At 52.7% G+C, this 14,832-nt stretch overlaps 1 protein-coding gene across 5 annotated transcripts in view; it reads left to right on the top strand.

The window, feature by feature from the left end:
* Positions 1–14,832, top strand: part of MBP (myelin basic protein) — a 119,656-nt gene that overhangs the window by 24,757 nt on the left and 80,067 nt on the right. For all 5 annotated transcript variants that reach the window (XM_082668016.1, XM_082668019.1, XM_082668018.1 and 2 more), the window contains one exon: positions 5,086–5,161. In XM_082668016.1, the coding sequence (XP_082524142.1) occupies positions 5,111–5,161 (51 nt within the window). In that variant the 5' untranslated portion in view covers positions 5,086–5,110. The remainder of the gene's footprint in view (positions 1–5,085; positions 5,162–14,832) is intronic.

Raw genomic sequence — 14,832 nt, 5'->3', positions numbered from 1 at the left:
AGTCCCGTTAACTGTGAAACGGGGTCTGCCGGCTACAACACAGTCCCGTTAACTGTGAAACGGGGTCTTCCGGTTACAACACAGTCCCGTTAACTAGGAAACGAGGTCTGCCGGCTACAACACAGTCCCGTTAACTGTGAAACGCGGTCTGCCGGCTACAACACAGTCCCGTTAACTGTGAAACGCGGTCTGCCGGCTACAACACAGTCCCGTTAACTGTGAAACGGGGTCTGCCGGTTACAACACAGTCCCGTTAACTGTGAAACGGGGTCTGCCGGTTACAACACAGTCCCGTTAACTGTGAAACGGGGTCTGCCGGCGTACAACACAGTATCGTTAACTAGGAAACGACGTCTGCCGGTGTACAATACAGTACCGTTAACTGTGAGACGGGGTCTGCCGGTGTACAACACAGTCCCGTTAACTAGGAAACGAGGTCTGCCGGCTACAACACAGTCCCGTTAACTGTGAAACGCGGTCTGCCGGCGTACAACACAGTATCGTTAACTAGGAAACGAGGTCTGCCGGTGTACAACACAGTACCGTTAACTGTGAAACGAGGTCTGCCGGTGTACAACACAGTATTGTTAACTAGGAAACGAGGTCTGCCGGTGTACAGTACAGTACCGTTAACTGTGAAACGCGGTCTGCCGGTGTACAACACAGTCCCGTTAACTGTGAAACGGGGTCTGCCGGCTACAACACAGTCCCGTTAACTGTGAAACGGGGTCTGCCGGCTACAACACAGTTCCGTTAACTAGGAAACGAGGTCTGCCGGCTACAACACAGTCCCGTTAACTAGGAAACGAGGTCTGCCGGCGTACAACACAGTCCCGTTAACTAGGAAACGAGGTCTGCCGGTGTACAACACAGTCCCGTTAACTAGGAAACGAGGTCTGCCGGCGTACAACACAGTCCCGTTAACTGTGAAACGGGGTCTGCTGGCGTACAACACAGTCCCGTTAACTGTGAAACGGGGTCTGCTGGTGTACAACACAGTCCCGTTAACTAGGAAACGCGGTCTGCCGGCGTACCACACAGTCCCGTTATCTAGGAAACGCGGTCTGCCGGCGTACAACACAGTCCCGTTAACTAGGAAACGAGGTCTGCCGGTTACAATACAGTACCATTAACTGTGAAACGCGGTCTGCCGGCGTACAACACAGTCCCGTTAACTAGGAAACGAGGTCTGCCGGTGTACAACACAGTCCCGTTAACTAGGAAACGAGGTCTGTCGGTGTACAACACAGTACCGTTAACTGTGAAACGCGGTCTGCCGGTGTACAACACAGTACCGTTAACTGTGAAACGCGGTCTGCCGGTGTACAACACAGTACCGTTAACTGTGAAACGCGGTCTGCCGGTGTACAACACAGTACCGTTAACTAGGAAACGAGGTCTGCCGGCGTACAACACAGTACCGTTAACTGTGAAACGCGGTCTGCCGGCATACAACACAGTATCGTTAACTAGGAAACGAGGTCTGCCGGTGTACAACACAGTACCGTTAACTAGGAAACGAGGTCTGCCGGTGTACAACACAGTACCGTTAACTAGGAAACGAGGTCTGCCGGTGTACAACACAGTACCGTTAACTAGGAAACGAGGTCTGCCGGTGTACAACACAGTACCGTTAACTAGGAAACGAGGTCTGCCGGTGTACAACACAGTACCGTTAACTAGGAAACGAGGTCTGCCGGTGTACAACACAGTCCTGTTAACTGTGAAACGGGGTCTGCCGGCGTACAACACAGTCCCGTTAACTGTGAAACGGGGTCTGCCGGTGTACAACACAGTCCCGTTAACTAGGAAACAGGGTCTGCCGGTGTACAACACAGTACCGTTAACTAGGAAACGAGGTCTGCCGGCGTACAACACAGTCCCGTTAACTAGGAAACGAGGTCTGCCGGTGTACAACACAGTACCGTTAACTAGGAAACGAGGTCTGCCGGTGTACAACACAGTCCCGTTAACTAGGAAACGAGGTCTGCCGGCGTACAACACAGTACCGTTAACTGTGAAACGCGGTCTGCCGGTGTACAACACAGTACCGTTAACTAGGAAACGAGGTCTGCCGGTGTACAACACAGTACCGTTAACTAGGAAGCGAGGTCTGCCGGTGTACAACACAGTACCGTTAACTAGGAAACGAGGTCTGCCGGTGTACAACACAGTACCGTTAACTAGGAAACGAGGTCTGCCGGTTACAATACAGTACCGTTAACTAGGAAACGAGGTCTGCCGGTGTACAACACAGTACCGTTAACTAGGAAACGAGGTCTGCCGGTGTACAACACAGTACCGTTAACTAGGAAACGAGGTCTGCCGGTGTACAGTACAGTACCGTTAACTAGGAAACGAGGTCTGCCGGTGTACAACACAGTACCGTTAACTGTGAAACGCGGTCTGCCGGTGTACAACACAGTATCGTTAACTAGGAAACGAGGTCTGCCGGTGTACAGTACAGTACCGTTAACTAGGAAACGAGGTCTGCCGGTGTACAACACAGTACCGTTAACTAGGAAACGAGGTCTGCCGGTGTACAACACAGTACCGTTAACTAGGAAACGCGGTCTGCCGGTGTACAACACAGTATTGTTAACTAGGAAACGAGGTCTGCCGGTGTACAATACAGCACCGTTAACTGTGAAACGAGGTCTGCCGGTGTACAACACAGTACCGTTAACTAGGAAACGAGGTCTGCCGGTGTACAGTACAGCACCGTTAACTGTGAAACGAGGTCTGCCGGTGTACAACACAGTACCGTTAACTGTGAAACGCGGTCTGCCGGTGTACAACACAGTATCGTTAACTAGGAAACGAGGTCTGCCGGTGTACAACACAGTATCGTTAACTAGGAAACGAGGTCTGCCGGTGTACAATACAGCACCGTTAACTGTGAAACGAGGTCTGCCGGTGTACAACACAGTCCCGTTAACTAGGAAACGAGGTCTGCCGGTGTACAACACAGTCCCGTTAACTAGGAAACGAGGTCTGCCGGTGTACAACACAGTCCCGTTAACTAGGAAACGAGGTCTGCCGGTGTACAACACAGTACCGTTAACTGTGAAACGCGGTCTGCCGGTGTACAACACAGTACCGTTAACTGTGAAACGCGGTCTGCCGGTGTACAACACAGTACCGTTAACTAGGAAACGAGGTCTGCCGGCGTACAACACAGTACCGTTAACTGTGAAACGCGGTCTGCCGGTGTACAACACAGTATCGTTAACTAGGAAACGAGGTCTGCCGGTGTACAACACAGTACCGTTAACTAGGAAACGAGGTCTGCCGGCGTACAACACAGTACCGTTAACTAGGAAACGAGGTCTGCCGGCGTACAACACAGTACCGTTAACTAGGAAACGAGGTCTGCCGGCGTACAACACAGTACCGTTAACTAGGAAACGGGGTCTGCCGGCGTACAACACAGTACCGTTAACTAGGAAACGGGGTCTGCCGGCGTACAACACAGTCCCGTTAACTGTGAAACGGGGTCTGCCGGCGTACAACACAGTCCCGTTAACTGTGAAACGGGGTCTGCCGGCGTACAACACAGTCCCGTTAACTGTGAAACGGGGTCTGCCGGCGTACAACACAGTCCCGTTAACTGTGAAACGGGGTCTGCCGGCGTACAACACAGTACCGTTAACTGTGAAACGAGATCTGCCGGTTACAATACAGTATCGTTAACTATAGTCACCATGTTAAAGCATACACGTTAAAGTATTGGTTTTTTCACCTTCATGTCCTGATACATGATGTATTCACATGATTCTTCTAAGTCAGCAGTGTTTTTATCACCACTAGAACCATGTCTTTGATTCACCAGAGCACATGATCCCCACTTCGATCCAAGTCGTTTGAAGTACAGCACTTTTTAACTAAATCTCCCTCTGCGTGGGGCTCTGGTCCAGTTTCCATTTACAAAATACAAAGGCGGGAAGGGTTTCCACTCCTCAGGTGCTCGGTCTCCACCAGGTAACAGCTCACTGTACCCCACACACTGGGAGGTGATGCTCTAAGACGCCATCACTCCCTTTCTCACCAATTTGCCTGGGGAAGGGCATGGGTATCCTTCGTAGTCACTGAGGAGTCACCCCGTGATATGGGAGACTTTGGGGAAATTCAGATACTGGGCAATTCCTTCTTTGCAAAAGAGTGCCTTTGGGGAAACAAAGCTTGCCTTTCGTCAGGCATGTGTGATATTTTAGAAACCCTTCCCATTTTTAGAAGACGATTCATTTTGTTGCCTTTCAAGGAGAGCCACTCCTCGTTCAGCAGGGAGCTACTACTCACATGTTCTTTGAAAAGGGTACATCGTGGATGATTGAATTTTGTGGCGGCCCTTAAAGACAGGTCACCTGGAGCCAGCTGACAAGTGTACGGTGATGGTGCAAGTGGTCCTTGTGGTTCAGGCAGGTCCAGGGATGTGTGTGGGATGAGGGAATCTGTGTGGAATGAGTTTGGCTAAATTCTTCAGTTCTGTGCCTTTCTGGAGGAAAAGAAATAAATTTGCTGCTAAAGTTTGGGTTAGAAAATACAAATGAGGAACATGTGCTTTTTTAAATCCAACTTTATCTTCCTTACAAATGCTGCGGGTTCTTGGAATGCTTGTCCGATAAGCAGCCCTTGGTCGGGTCTTGCTGTTTCTGTGCTCACACGATTCCCGAAGCATCAGGCTTATTTTTATTTTGAGGCGCGTCGGCACTTTTCTGCATCTCTGTTCCTCTTGTTACTGAACATGAGGTGTACCTCCGTCTGTCCATCTGGACTTGTGCACAGTCTGAGATCTCTGGAGATGAGTTCATCTTCTTTATGGATGAAGAAACACACTGAACAGTGTTTGTCACTGGACAGAATCCGGGTTTGGGCAGCCGTCCCGCGTTCTGGCTTTCTGCCAGGGCTCAGAAGACAGTGACACTCACTCATGAGACTTTGGGTGCCTCTTGAGTTTGGGGGCTTTCGTTTTCTTTTCTCAGAAATGGGTATAGCATGTGGAACGGGATGGCGCTGATTGAAAACTAGCGTAGAAAACTCTGAAAGTACCAGTTCCAAGGCTAACGGCCTCTCTTTGTCTTTCAGCATCTGAAGGCCTCGACGGCTCAGGATGGGGAACCACGCAGGGAAGCGAGACTTAGGTGCCGAGAAGGGAAATAAGGTAAGAAGTGAGCCGGCTCAAAAATCCTGCAAACGCACAGACCCTCCTCAGGTTCCCTGTGGCTACCAGGGTTTTCCGCTAAAACAATTGGCTTCTTATCCTCCTACCTTAGAAACTTCTAGGGCTTAGAATGCTAGTCCAAGACCCGAATTCCTCGGCCAGGACTCCAGGCCCACTACGGTCTCACTGTGACTGGGCTCGCCAGTGCCATCGGCCCGACGTCCCTTCCCCCACCCTCATCACAGGGAGCTTGGAAGACACAGGAGAGCAAACGAGAAAAACGCAAATAAAAGTCATCCAGATCCCTCCAGTGACCCAGCATGAATCTTCCGGGTGTTTCTAGCCTCACATTCGCCCCTTTCCACCTTATTCCACGGACGTCAGCTTCCCCTGTTCGACGATGATTCTCTGCGTCACCTTTGATTCCCCCAGGGTGACTGGGAAAGTGGTTCTCAGCCTGTCTCCCCCTGAGCCGCTCAAACCGATGGCCCGTCACCAGGGCACCTGCTGGCCTCATTCTCTGCCCATGAAGAATCATTCCAGATTATGAGGCAATAGGCCTGATGCTGTGCGCAGAACTGTGAATCCACCCTAATTTGTAGGGGGGAAAGGTTAATTATTCCAGTTCTTTGGTCCTTTAACTCAAGACAAATGACAGTTCATCAGAACGTCACAGTGCTGAGGATGGACCTCCACCAGCCCACACGCGCGCAGAAGTGCTTCATAAATGTCCACCGGGTTGAATGACATTACATTTGAGCCCCAGGACCTCTTTGCTGAGCTTCTGTGCTATGGGTTTTATTTAATAATAATGAACTTTGCAGCCATGAGCCCTTCTCTGATCTGTACTTAGACTCAATTTCCATATCAGCCAGGTGGGTAATTTTCCATAATTTGCTTTCAAGCCATTCATGTAAATCAGTGATTACATACTGTTTTTGTTCATATCTTATCTTACAAAGTGTTCTGAGAAAACATTGTTTTATCTAAAACAATGTTACGGAGTTTCTTTCCTAATGATGTCAGGCCCAAGGTCAACTAGAAGGGGTTTACCTTTTTATAATGTTATTATTGATTTGGAATTCTCTCATTGTTGAAAGGAGGACCAATTTTCTAAGTGTGTAAAGTGTTCTAGTGAATGTTGAATGGGGAATCACGCAGTGTTTTCTACAACTCGAGCGTGAACTGTATTACTGGTAATCTCCCCGTGAAGATACTAGTAACTCTGAGCTGTGAATGTGTTCAGTTACTCTAAAGACCGTGGGTCTGGTGGCATCTGCACCAGGAGGATAGTCTCAGCTGAGAGTGAAAGTGGAGAAACAGCTCTTCTCAGAGAGCCCCATCCTGTTAGCACGTGGTATTTTAAGGCACTGCTGATTTAAGTGACTGATTTGCAAGTCTGCTTCTGTAAACCTCTCTGTGGCTTGCAGTGTCTTTCTTGTTGTTGGACGTTGTAAAGCACCAAAACGTAGTTCTCACTGGTTTACTTTTACCAACGTCAGATTCCTGAGCGGTGGTACAGCCACAGTGACGCTTCTGTTTTCTGAAAGCTAATTTTTAACATTCTGCTGATGTTTCTTTGAAATTGGGCGTTTAAGACCACTGGTTCCTGTAGGGAGTTGTTACCGGTAACAGCTGTCTTCTTTTAATTGTTTGTCACTTGACAGAAAATATCTGAGGCCTTGTGGAGGGAGTGCTCTGGGGCAGTGGTCCGCAACCTTTTTGGCCCCAGGGACCGGTTTCATGGAAGACGATTTTTCCACGGAGGCGGGTGGGGGGGATGGGGGGGTTCAGGCGGTGATGCGAGCGAAGGGGAGGCGCACATGAAGCTTCACTCGCTCTCCGCCGCTCACCTGCTGCTGTGCGGCCGGTTCCTAACAGGCTGCGCAAACAGGTACCGGTCTGCGGCTCCGGGGGGTTGGGGACCCCTGCCCTGTGGTGTTACGTGGAGTGTCAGCTGAAACCAGAATAGAGAAAAACCACATGAGCTCGTGCCCTGCAGTTTCGCATCTGCACGTTTCTGTGGTCATTCTGGGAAGCTTGTTCTTCACTTACGAGGGAATGGACGTAAAGCGTTTGCCTGTGTCCGGGGGCTGACTGCTGACCTGCTAACAGGCGGGGGGCTGCAGGGACCGGTCACCCCACTCATCTCCCCAGCTCTGCCTCTTTGCGGCTCCCCCCGTACCGCACAGGGGGCCCAGAGCCCTCCTCTGCTCTCCACTCGCGTCCCCCATCAGCCCCGCGTCCTCACGCTCGCGCCTGCTGCCTTCCTGGAACCCGCTGGCCTGCGGAGGACGTTAGGAGGCAGTGGCCCTGTGTCGTGACCCCCTGCTCTGCCACCCTCTCCCCCACCCCCCACCCCACCCCCGCGCTCGGCCCAGCTGGGGAGGGAGCCGCGGTGGCCAGGAGCGCACAGCCGCCTGCTGCCAGGTTCCTCCCCGTGGCGCCCCACTGCTCTCTCACTGGCTTCTCTCTCCTCCCGAAGAAGGCGTGTCACGATGTAGGAAGGAGCCTGTGATGGAAGGGACAGCTCTGGCATGTCTCTGTTCCTGTTCCAGCCTTGCGTGTTAATGTGGAAACAGACGCACGTCCAGGCAGTGATGCAGCTGCGAGCGCGACCTCGGGGCCCCATCAGAGCAGAGTGTGCGTGGTGGAGGTCAGGGAGGCCCCATCCACAAGGGGAACCAGTGGCATTCAGGGAAGCCCTCATTCTCAGACATAAAGAAATCCCTGCTGGCCTCCGATTCCCTGTTTTCTGAGCATCCTGGTGGATTTGGCTTCCAGGAAGCCCAGCTCACTAACTTACCAGCTCCTTGTCAGGCAGTGCGTTTTCACAATGGTCCTTTGGCAGCACCGGGGAAGGACACGTACCAGCTGCCACGTCCCCGGGACACATGGTTCTCAAAGAGCCCCCGCCCTTGGGCAGGCTGTGCCCGGGCAGCCCTGGGAGCCTGGGGACCCTGCACAGGTGGAGGACACGCTTGGCCCCTCTGGCTCCTGGAGGGGAGGGCTCATTTCCAGGTCTGCACAGGAGTGAAGCTGGAGCACTTCTTCCGCAGGAGAACCAGCTGGGCCTTAGGACGGTGCCCACACCCTTTACTGAGGCTGTGCTGGGCTTCTGTCTCGTTTGGCGTTGCTCTGACTGTTGTCAGTCTCTGACCTATGGGTTTGCTCATTGGGGTTTTCTGGTGATTCTCTTTTGGACACACCAGCTGCTATTAGCGCCTGCCGTGCTCCAGGCATCCGCGCCGTGGCTGTGTGGTTGCCAGGGCTGCTGTGACAAAGCAGCGCACACCCAGGGGCTGAACGGCAGACGTGTATTCGCTCTCAGTCCTGGAGGCTGGAATCTGAGATCCAGGTGTCGGCAGGGCTGGGTCCTCCTGAGGCCTCGCTCCTTGGTGTGTAGACGGCCGTCTTCTCCCTGTGTCTTCAAGTGGTCGTCCCTCTGTGTGTGTCTGTGTCCTGATCTCCTCTTATGAGGACACCAGTCCCATAGGATTAGGGCCCATCCTCGTGACCTCATTTTACCTTAATCAACTCTGTGGAGACCCCACCCTCAAATGCAGCCATATTCCGCGTTCCTGGAGGGTTAGGACTTCGACACGTGGCTCCTCGGGGAACACGCGTCAGTCCACAATGTCCGTGTTATTTGATGCAGGCGAGAAGTGACTGGGAGGTTTGAGAGGCCAGAGAGAGGAGTGTCCCCAGCCCTGCCTGGTGATTGCCACCAGAGTCTGACCCTCACCCTCAGTGGGCACTGCCGTTGCCCTGGCCTCTCCCCATCATGAGATTTCGGCATTCGCTTTTGTCCTGTTAACGCCTCCCTCGCAGACCCCTTAACCTTCCAGGCCCCAGATCCATAAGCCAACACCCCCGCTGCCCCTAGGATGTGGGGCTTGTCCAGAACCTTCCATGCCCGTCTGTTGCCCGTGACCATCTGTCCACATGGCACAGCGGCCTTGAGGTTGTGTCCTCCATGTGCTGCCCTCATGCGTTCAGCCCTTCTCCACGCTCTGACCCTCTGAGTATCATCTTCATTTTACCCATGATGGACTCTCAGAGTGGCCTGTGAGCTTGGCCCAAGGCCAGGTGGGGAGCGAACACAGGAGCTGGGCTGTGGGGCGGCTCTCTGTCCCTCTAGGTCGGCACCAGGCAGCAGAAATGGAAGGAGAGCCGTAGGTGGACGTTTAAACGTTCTAGTAGCCACATAAAAAAGTAAAGAGACAGGAAGAAATTCATGTTAATATCTTTTCTTTAACTTAATATACTCCAAATATCATGTCAGCATATGACGACTGTCAGTGAAGTATTTTACTGTTCTTTCTGTCTCAGTGAATCTTCAAACTCGGGGGTATTTAGCTTACATCCCAATATGGCCTGGCCACTCTTCTGGCACTCAGTGGCCACATGTGGCTGGCAGCTCCAGACCGGACGGCAGCCTCCACAGCCAGGCCCATCCCTGTGGGCCCTGCTGCCTCGCCAGGCAGTGTCCCGGACACCTTCATGGTGTCCTCCATCCAGTTCACGCCCCCCGCCCTGCCCACCGTGCATCTCATCCATTGCCTGATGAAGAGGAAAGAGAAATTGTGAATGACCAGTATTGTCCGTTGAGAGATGATGATGGGTCTGATTTTGCCCTCGGAGGGAGAGAGCTGGGGTTGAAGAGGAGAAGCCGGAGGGGGAGGGAGGGGCTGGGGAGGGGTGTGGATGAATGGCTGCCCTCTGTCCCCTGGCTGGACCAGTAACCGCAGAGCAAGGGCAGTGATGAGTGAAAGTCCGGTGCAGAGGAGAAAGCAGGAGCGTCCTTTTTAAATCTGCCCGAATCCAGAGACCGTTTAGGGCTTCGGGAGTGCCTCTGGTCTCGTGGCTTCGTCTGCCTTCCCCTGAATCACCCCCAAGCCTCTGGGGCAGCTTGAAGGGTCCGACCTGGGAGTCAGCCTCGGACTCCGCACCAGGTGCGTCGTGGTGCTGCCACAGACACGTCAGGACACTTGGCACTTTGCGTTGCCCCCAGTTTTCTCTAACAAGAGGCAGGCTGTTCTAACTCGTGTGTGGACTCTGTCCCTTCAGAGTTCACAAGTAAGTTAGCTGTTTAGGACTGAAAGTGTCTCAAATCTTGACTTATTCCCACATCCATTCACCCATCCATAGGCAGGTGCAGACTTCTATTAAGCACCTCCCCTGCGTAGGACTGGGCTGGACTCAGTGACGAAAGCCCGGCTTCCCCACCAACTGTCAGGCGACCTGGGGCAGTTACTTCACGCCCCTGGGCTTCGGTTCCCTCATTGGTTACGGAGATGAGAAGACGGTGAACATTACGTGAGCCGAAGGATGGGACACACAGAGCATTGCCTGGTGCCCAGCAAGTCCTGTGTTGTGCCGTTGCTGCTTCTGTTCCTAATGCTCTTATTCTTGCTGTTGTTTTAAGAGAAACGCGCGTGCATCTTCTGTCAGAACAGCTCCCAGTATGACTGGAGAGATCAGCAAAACTCTGACCCTGTGCCCAGCGCAATGACGGGATACAGGAGGGAAACCATGGGGACCGGGGGCCCTGGCCTGCCTGGTGGCCTTTAACCAGCGTGGAGAACAGGCTACAAAGAGCAGAGGGAAAGCTCAGGAGTGGTCCTTCCCTGTGTCCTCGGGATCAGGGAAACACGGGCAAAATGTTTAAGTACTGCAAACAGGATTCGACCTGGGGCACCCATTGTACAATCCCTTCCTGCAAATCTCTCCCAGTTTCGGCCCCTCCAAGCGCTGTGGATTCTGAGTCCCCCAAGCAGCAGCCCCACCATTTCCGCAGCCTGACGCTGCCTGTCAGTCACGTTGTCCCCTCACAGTGATTGCTGGGAAGAGGCATCCTTTTTGATGAATTTGCGTCGCTGAGGGTAGGGCCAGTGGCCCCTTAGACATTCCATTGGTGTTTCCATTTCTGACACCGTGCTGGGCAGCCTTGGAACTTACTGGCACAAGTCAGAATACCTTCTGGCTACGGAGAGATAACTTTGGCTCAGCAGGACGGCCCTGGCCCCAGGCCTGTCGTCTGTGCTCAGCAGTTGTAAGCGGCTTCCCTCCTGAACCCGTGGGTGCCCTAAACACCGTGATTTCTGACAACATCTCCCAGAGCAGCAGTGAACGTCCTGTGGGAAAGAGCTTTTGTGCCATTTTTTGTCGTGCAGAGGAAAAAGATTCCCCGGCAGAGACCGATATCAGAGAGGTAAGAGGAAAATCGGGAGAGCCGCAGGTGGGAAGGGTTCAGGGAGAGGGAGGGGTCCGAGGCGGGCGGAGCTGACGGCTGCCCCGCTGGACCCTCAGGCCCCGCCCAAGCGTCAAGTGTGGAGAACCGGGGCTCCCAGCACCTACAGACCAGGACCTTCAGAATCCACCTCAACACCTGTCACCTGGGGCTTACTAGGGCTGCCTGGCAGGTGTCAGTGGAAGGTTCTGGAACAGGGCCGGTCCCTGGGGACTCTGCCTCTCCTGCTTCCAAATTTTCTACTGACCTTGAGCGAGTGGGATTTCCAGCGTCCCTGAACTACTTCTTCTCACCTGAATTCTTCAGCTTTGTTTAATTTTCTTGTTTGAGCACTGACCTCAGTCCACATGGGAATGAACTTCAAGAAGTTTTCATACGAAACTAGTGAGGCCATTGCTAGTCAGAAGCATTACTACCAGGAAACATAAGAAACAAAGAGTAGTTTATATTGGCATCCCCACAGATTTTCCAAAATGAGTGAAATCAAGTGATGATCTATGACAATTTTTGAAAAGCTAACAATAATAATTTTGAAAGCCTGCTTTTCACCTGTGGGATCTCTATACTTTTCTTGGCAGTGATATCTGGCTCACAAAGTTTCTCCAAAGGCGCCCATCCATGTTTCTGGAGTTTTCTATTTAATCAGCTTAAGAAGAACGATACCACACTGAAAAACAAGGTCTGAGAGCAGTTTTAGAATTTAGACTCGTGTCTGATTTTATAGTGGGGAGTAACTTGTTGGTCTGTTTTGTGTTTCCGATTAAATTGATTCGCTGTCTCAGCTGTTCTTCAAAGCCCAGTGTGTGGCGACGCTCTGAGAAACGAGAGGTGTAGTTTGCACGCATACACACAGAGGCGCTCAGCAGCTCAGCCCCGCCCACCAGCGTGGAGATGGAAAATGTAGATTTGACGGGAAAATACGTTTCCTTCAAAACGTCTGACGTCCCAGCTGTGGGACAGGCTGACATGTTCCCCCGGGGGTTCACTGACTCTGCAGAACCGCAGTCCTGCATCGTCTTGTCCCAAGTGGGGCATGTTGTCAGCAGTGTCGCTTGTTCAGGAGGCCCCGTGCTTTTCACGCCAGCCTCGGGAAGGAGGAATCTTTCTGCTTTAAACCACGGCCAGCTCCGTGCCATCCTCTCTCCTCCCACGGGCTCTGCTTGCAGGTATTGTGCCCTTGTCCCCCACCGCCCCCAGTGCTGCTGTTTGGGGGACCCTAACTGCACAGCCTGTACGGGTGTCCAGGGCGCCCCCGACACCGCCGGCTCCAGGCCGGGTGGATGCTGGCAGCCTTCACCTGTGGGCCCCAGCCCAGGGCAGGGAGTCGTCCACACGCCCCGCGCTGCGTACGGTACAGGTGGGCCCTTCAAACCCCAAATCCAGCGTTGCTTTCGCCCCACATCATGCTTCCTCCTGCAGTTCCTTGTTAGAACCGACCGCCGTCACCACGGCTACTTCGCAGAATGGGAAGCGGGTTTGCCAAGAAACTCACTTCCGTCCAGTCACCCAGACCCACTCGATGGGGCTGCCGTGTCTTCGAGCAGGGAATCCACCTGGAAAGTTAACGTTTCTGATTTGATTTTGCAGTGTGTTGGCAACTGTTAGACCCATACATGTGTAATTCCATTTTCTTAGGCCGGTTCCACGAACAATTTTTTTTGAGAACTCAGGTAGTTAAGTTAATCAAATAATATACTTTTCAAAGTTTAGGGGGCTGAAAAGTAGACGGTATTTCCCTGCAGACACTCACCAATCTAGTCAGATACATGGAAAGACCTAGTCAGCATCAAGTAAGGCCTTAGATTGCGAGGTGCAGGCGGTCTTTCCCTTGTATCTGTCTTCAACAGTCCCAGAGTCCTTTGTCTGTCTGTCTGTCTCTCCATCTCTGTTTGTATCTCCATCTCTATCTCTCGCACACACCCATAAAGAATTCCCCTTCGCCTCAGCTGCACAGCATTAAACCACCTTCCGATAGGCCGATGGTGCACTGTACCAATAGCTGCCTTGCGTCTGCTGCTCACTGCAGACGCCCCGCTGCAGCCCCGTCCAGCAGGACCTTCTGCCCTGTGCCCCTGCTGGCCAATAGGGCGGTCACGTGACACACATGGCTACTGTGATGGGTACAACAGAGGAACCAAACCTTTAAAATTCAGATTTAAATAGCCGTGTGTTTTGAGGCACATGCCGTTCCACTGGGTGCTTGGCGTGTCCTCCTAGTTCTGGGGTCCCCAGAACCCTGCCTGAGAGACATCAGCTCCAATTCTCGTTAAGGACAAAAACTGGGTCTTTCTCAAAGTCATATGATTGCGTACAAAAGTGAGCATCGGGTTCAGAAGGTAAAATCCTCTGGAAACACACCCTTATAAATACCAGCAACTGCAGAGGACAGCGCTGTGAGCCGTGAGCTCCAGCAGGTGGGGCAGGTCTTGTCCTCACTCACCTCCCTTGGCTGGGAGGGTCTCACGGCCCCATTGCTTACTTACGGCTCCCTCTGAAGGGGGCCACCTGCTGCAGGGTTGGGAAACTCGCATTGCAAACAGCATGCATTTATCTAAGTGCCTCTGAGTTTCCTGCACACACAGATGCCTACCCACCTGCCTTGCTTAGTGCCTCCAAAAGAATTTCAGCAAGCTTCTAAAAAGAGAAATAAAATAGTGTAGAAAATGCATCCTTTTAAAGAGGTTCCCAGAATCAGTAGCCTTCTGATTACGGTCATGGAGAAATCAACATGGGATCTGTCCCTGACTTGAGAGTCGAGCCACGAGGATATAAAATGAAACATCTCATTCCAGGCTGGTTTGTGAAGTCGCATTTGTATTTAAGACCCCAGGGCCGCCTCTGAAGGGGGGCTGTCTGCGCCCCGAGGGATGGTGAAGACTGCCGTGTTGGAGATGCAGCGTCTCCCACCCGCAGGCGAGCGCCGTCTTCCTAAGTCCGCCTTTACAGCAGGTTCACGAATGTTCTGAGTCAGCACTGATTTGCTCTTGGAAGGTACTAACGACAAAGTCTCCCATCACGGTTTTGCACGGAAAGCACGACCCTAGCTTGATTCTGATTTCTGAGGTCTGTGAGTGAGCATTTTGTTTCCTCTGATAGACTGAGGACACTCACACCTCTGTCAGTCAGGTGGCAACAGGCCTCACAGACACACATGTGAGTGAGTGGTAAAGGCAGGGGTGTAATTAGCCAGCAGACCCCGGACCCTCACAGCCCTTAATAAAAATAACGGGGCGATGATGCAGTGGTGCCCCAGGCAGCATAAATCCAGCGGGCAGGCCACGCGGCAGCACGTGATTTATGAACTTGCCCCGTCCCTGGCCCAGGCCCAGCCCCTCCCCATCCCAGGGATGGCCTCGTGGACCCCTGCTCGGGGGCCCCTCCCGGCTCAGCTGCTAAGGGAAGGGCCCCAGGAGTCAGG

Source organism: Grampus griseus (genome assembly GCF_964374135.1).
Source record: "Grampus griseus genome assembly, chromosome: 12".
NCBI classification, from domain to species: domain Eukaryota; kingdom Metazoa; phylum Chordata; class Mammalia; order Artiodactyla; family Delphinidae; genus Grampus; species Grampus griseus.
This window is presented reverse-complemented; position numbering and strand designations above follow the sequence as displayed.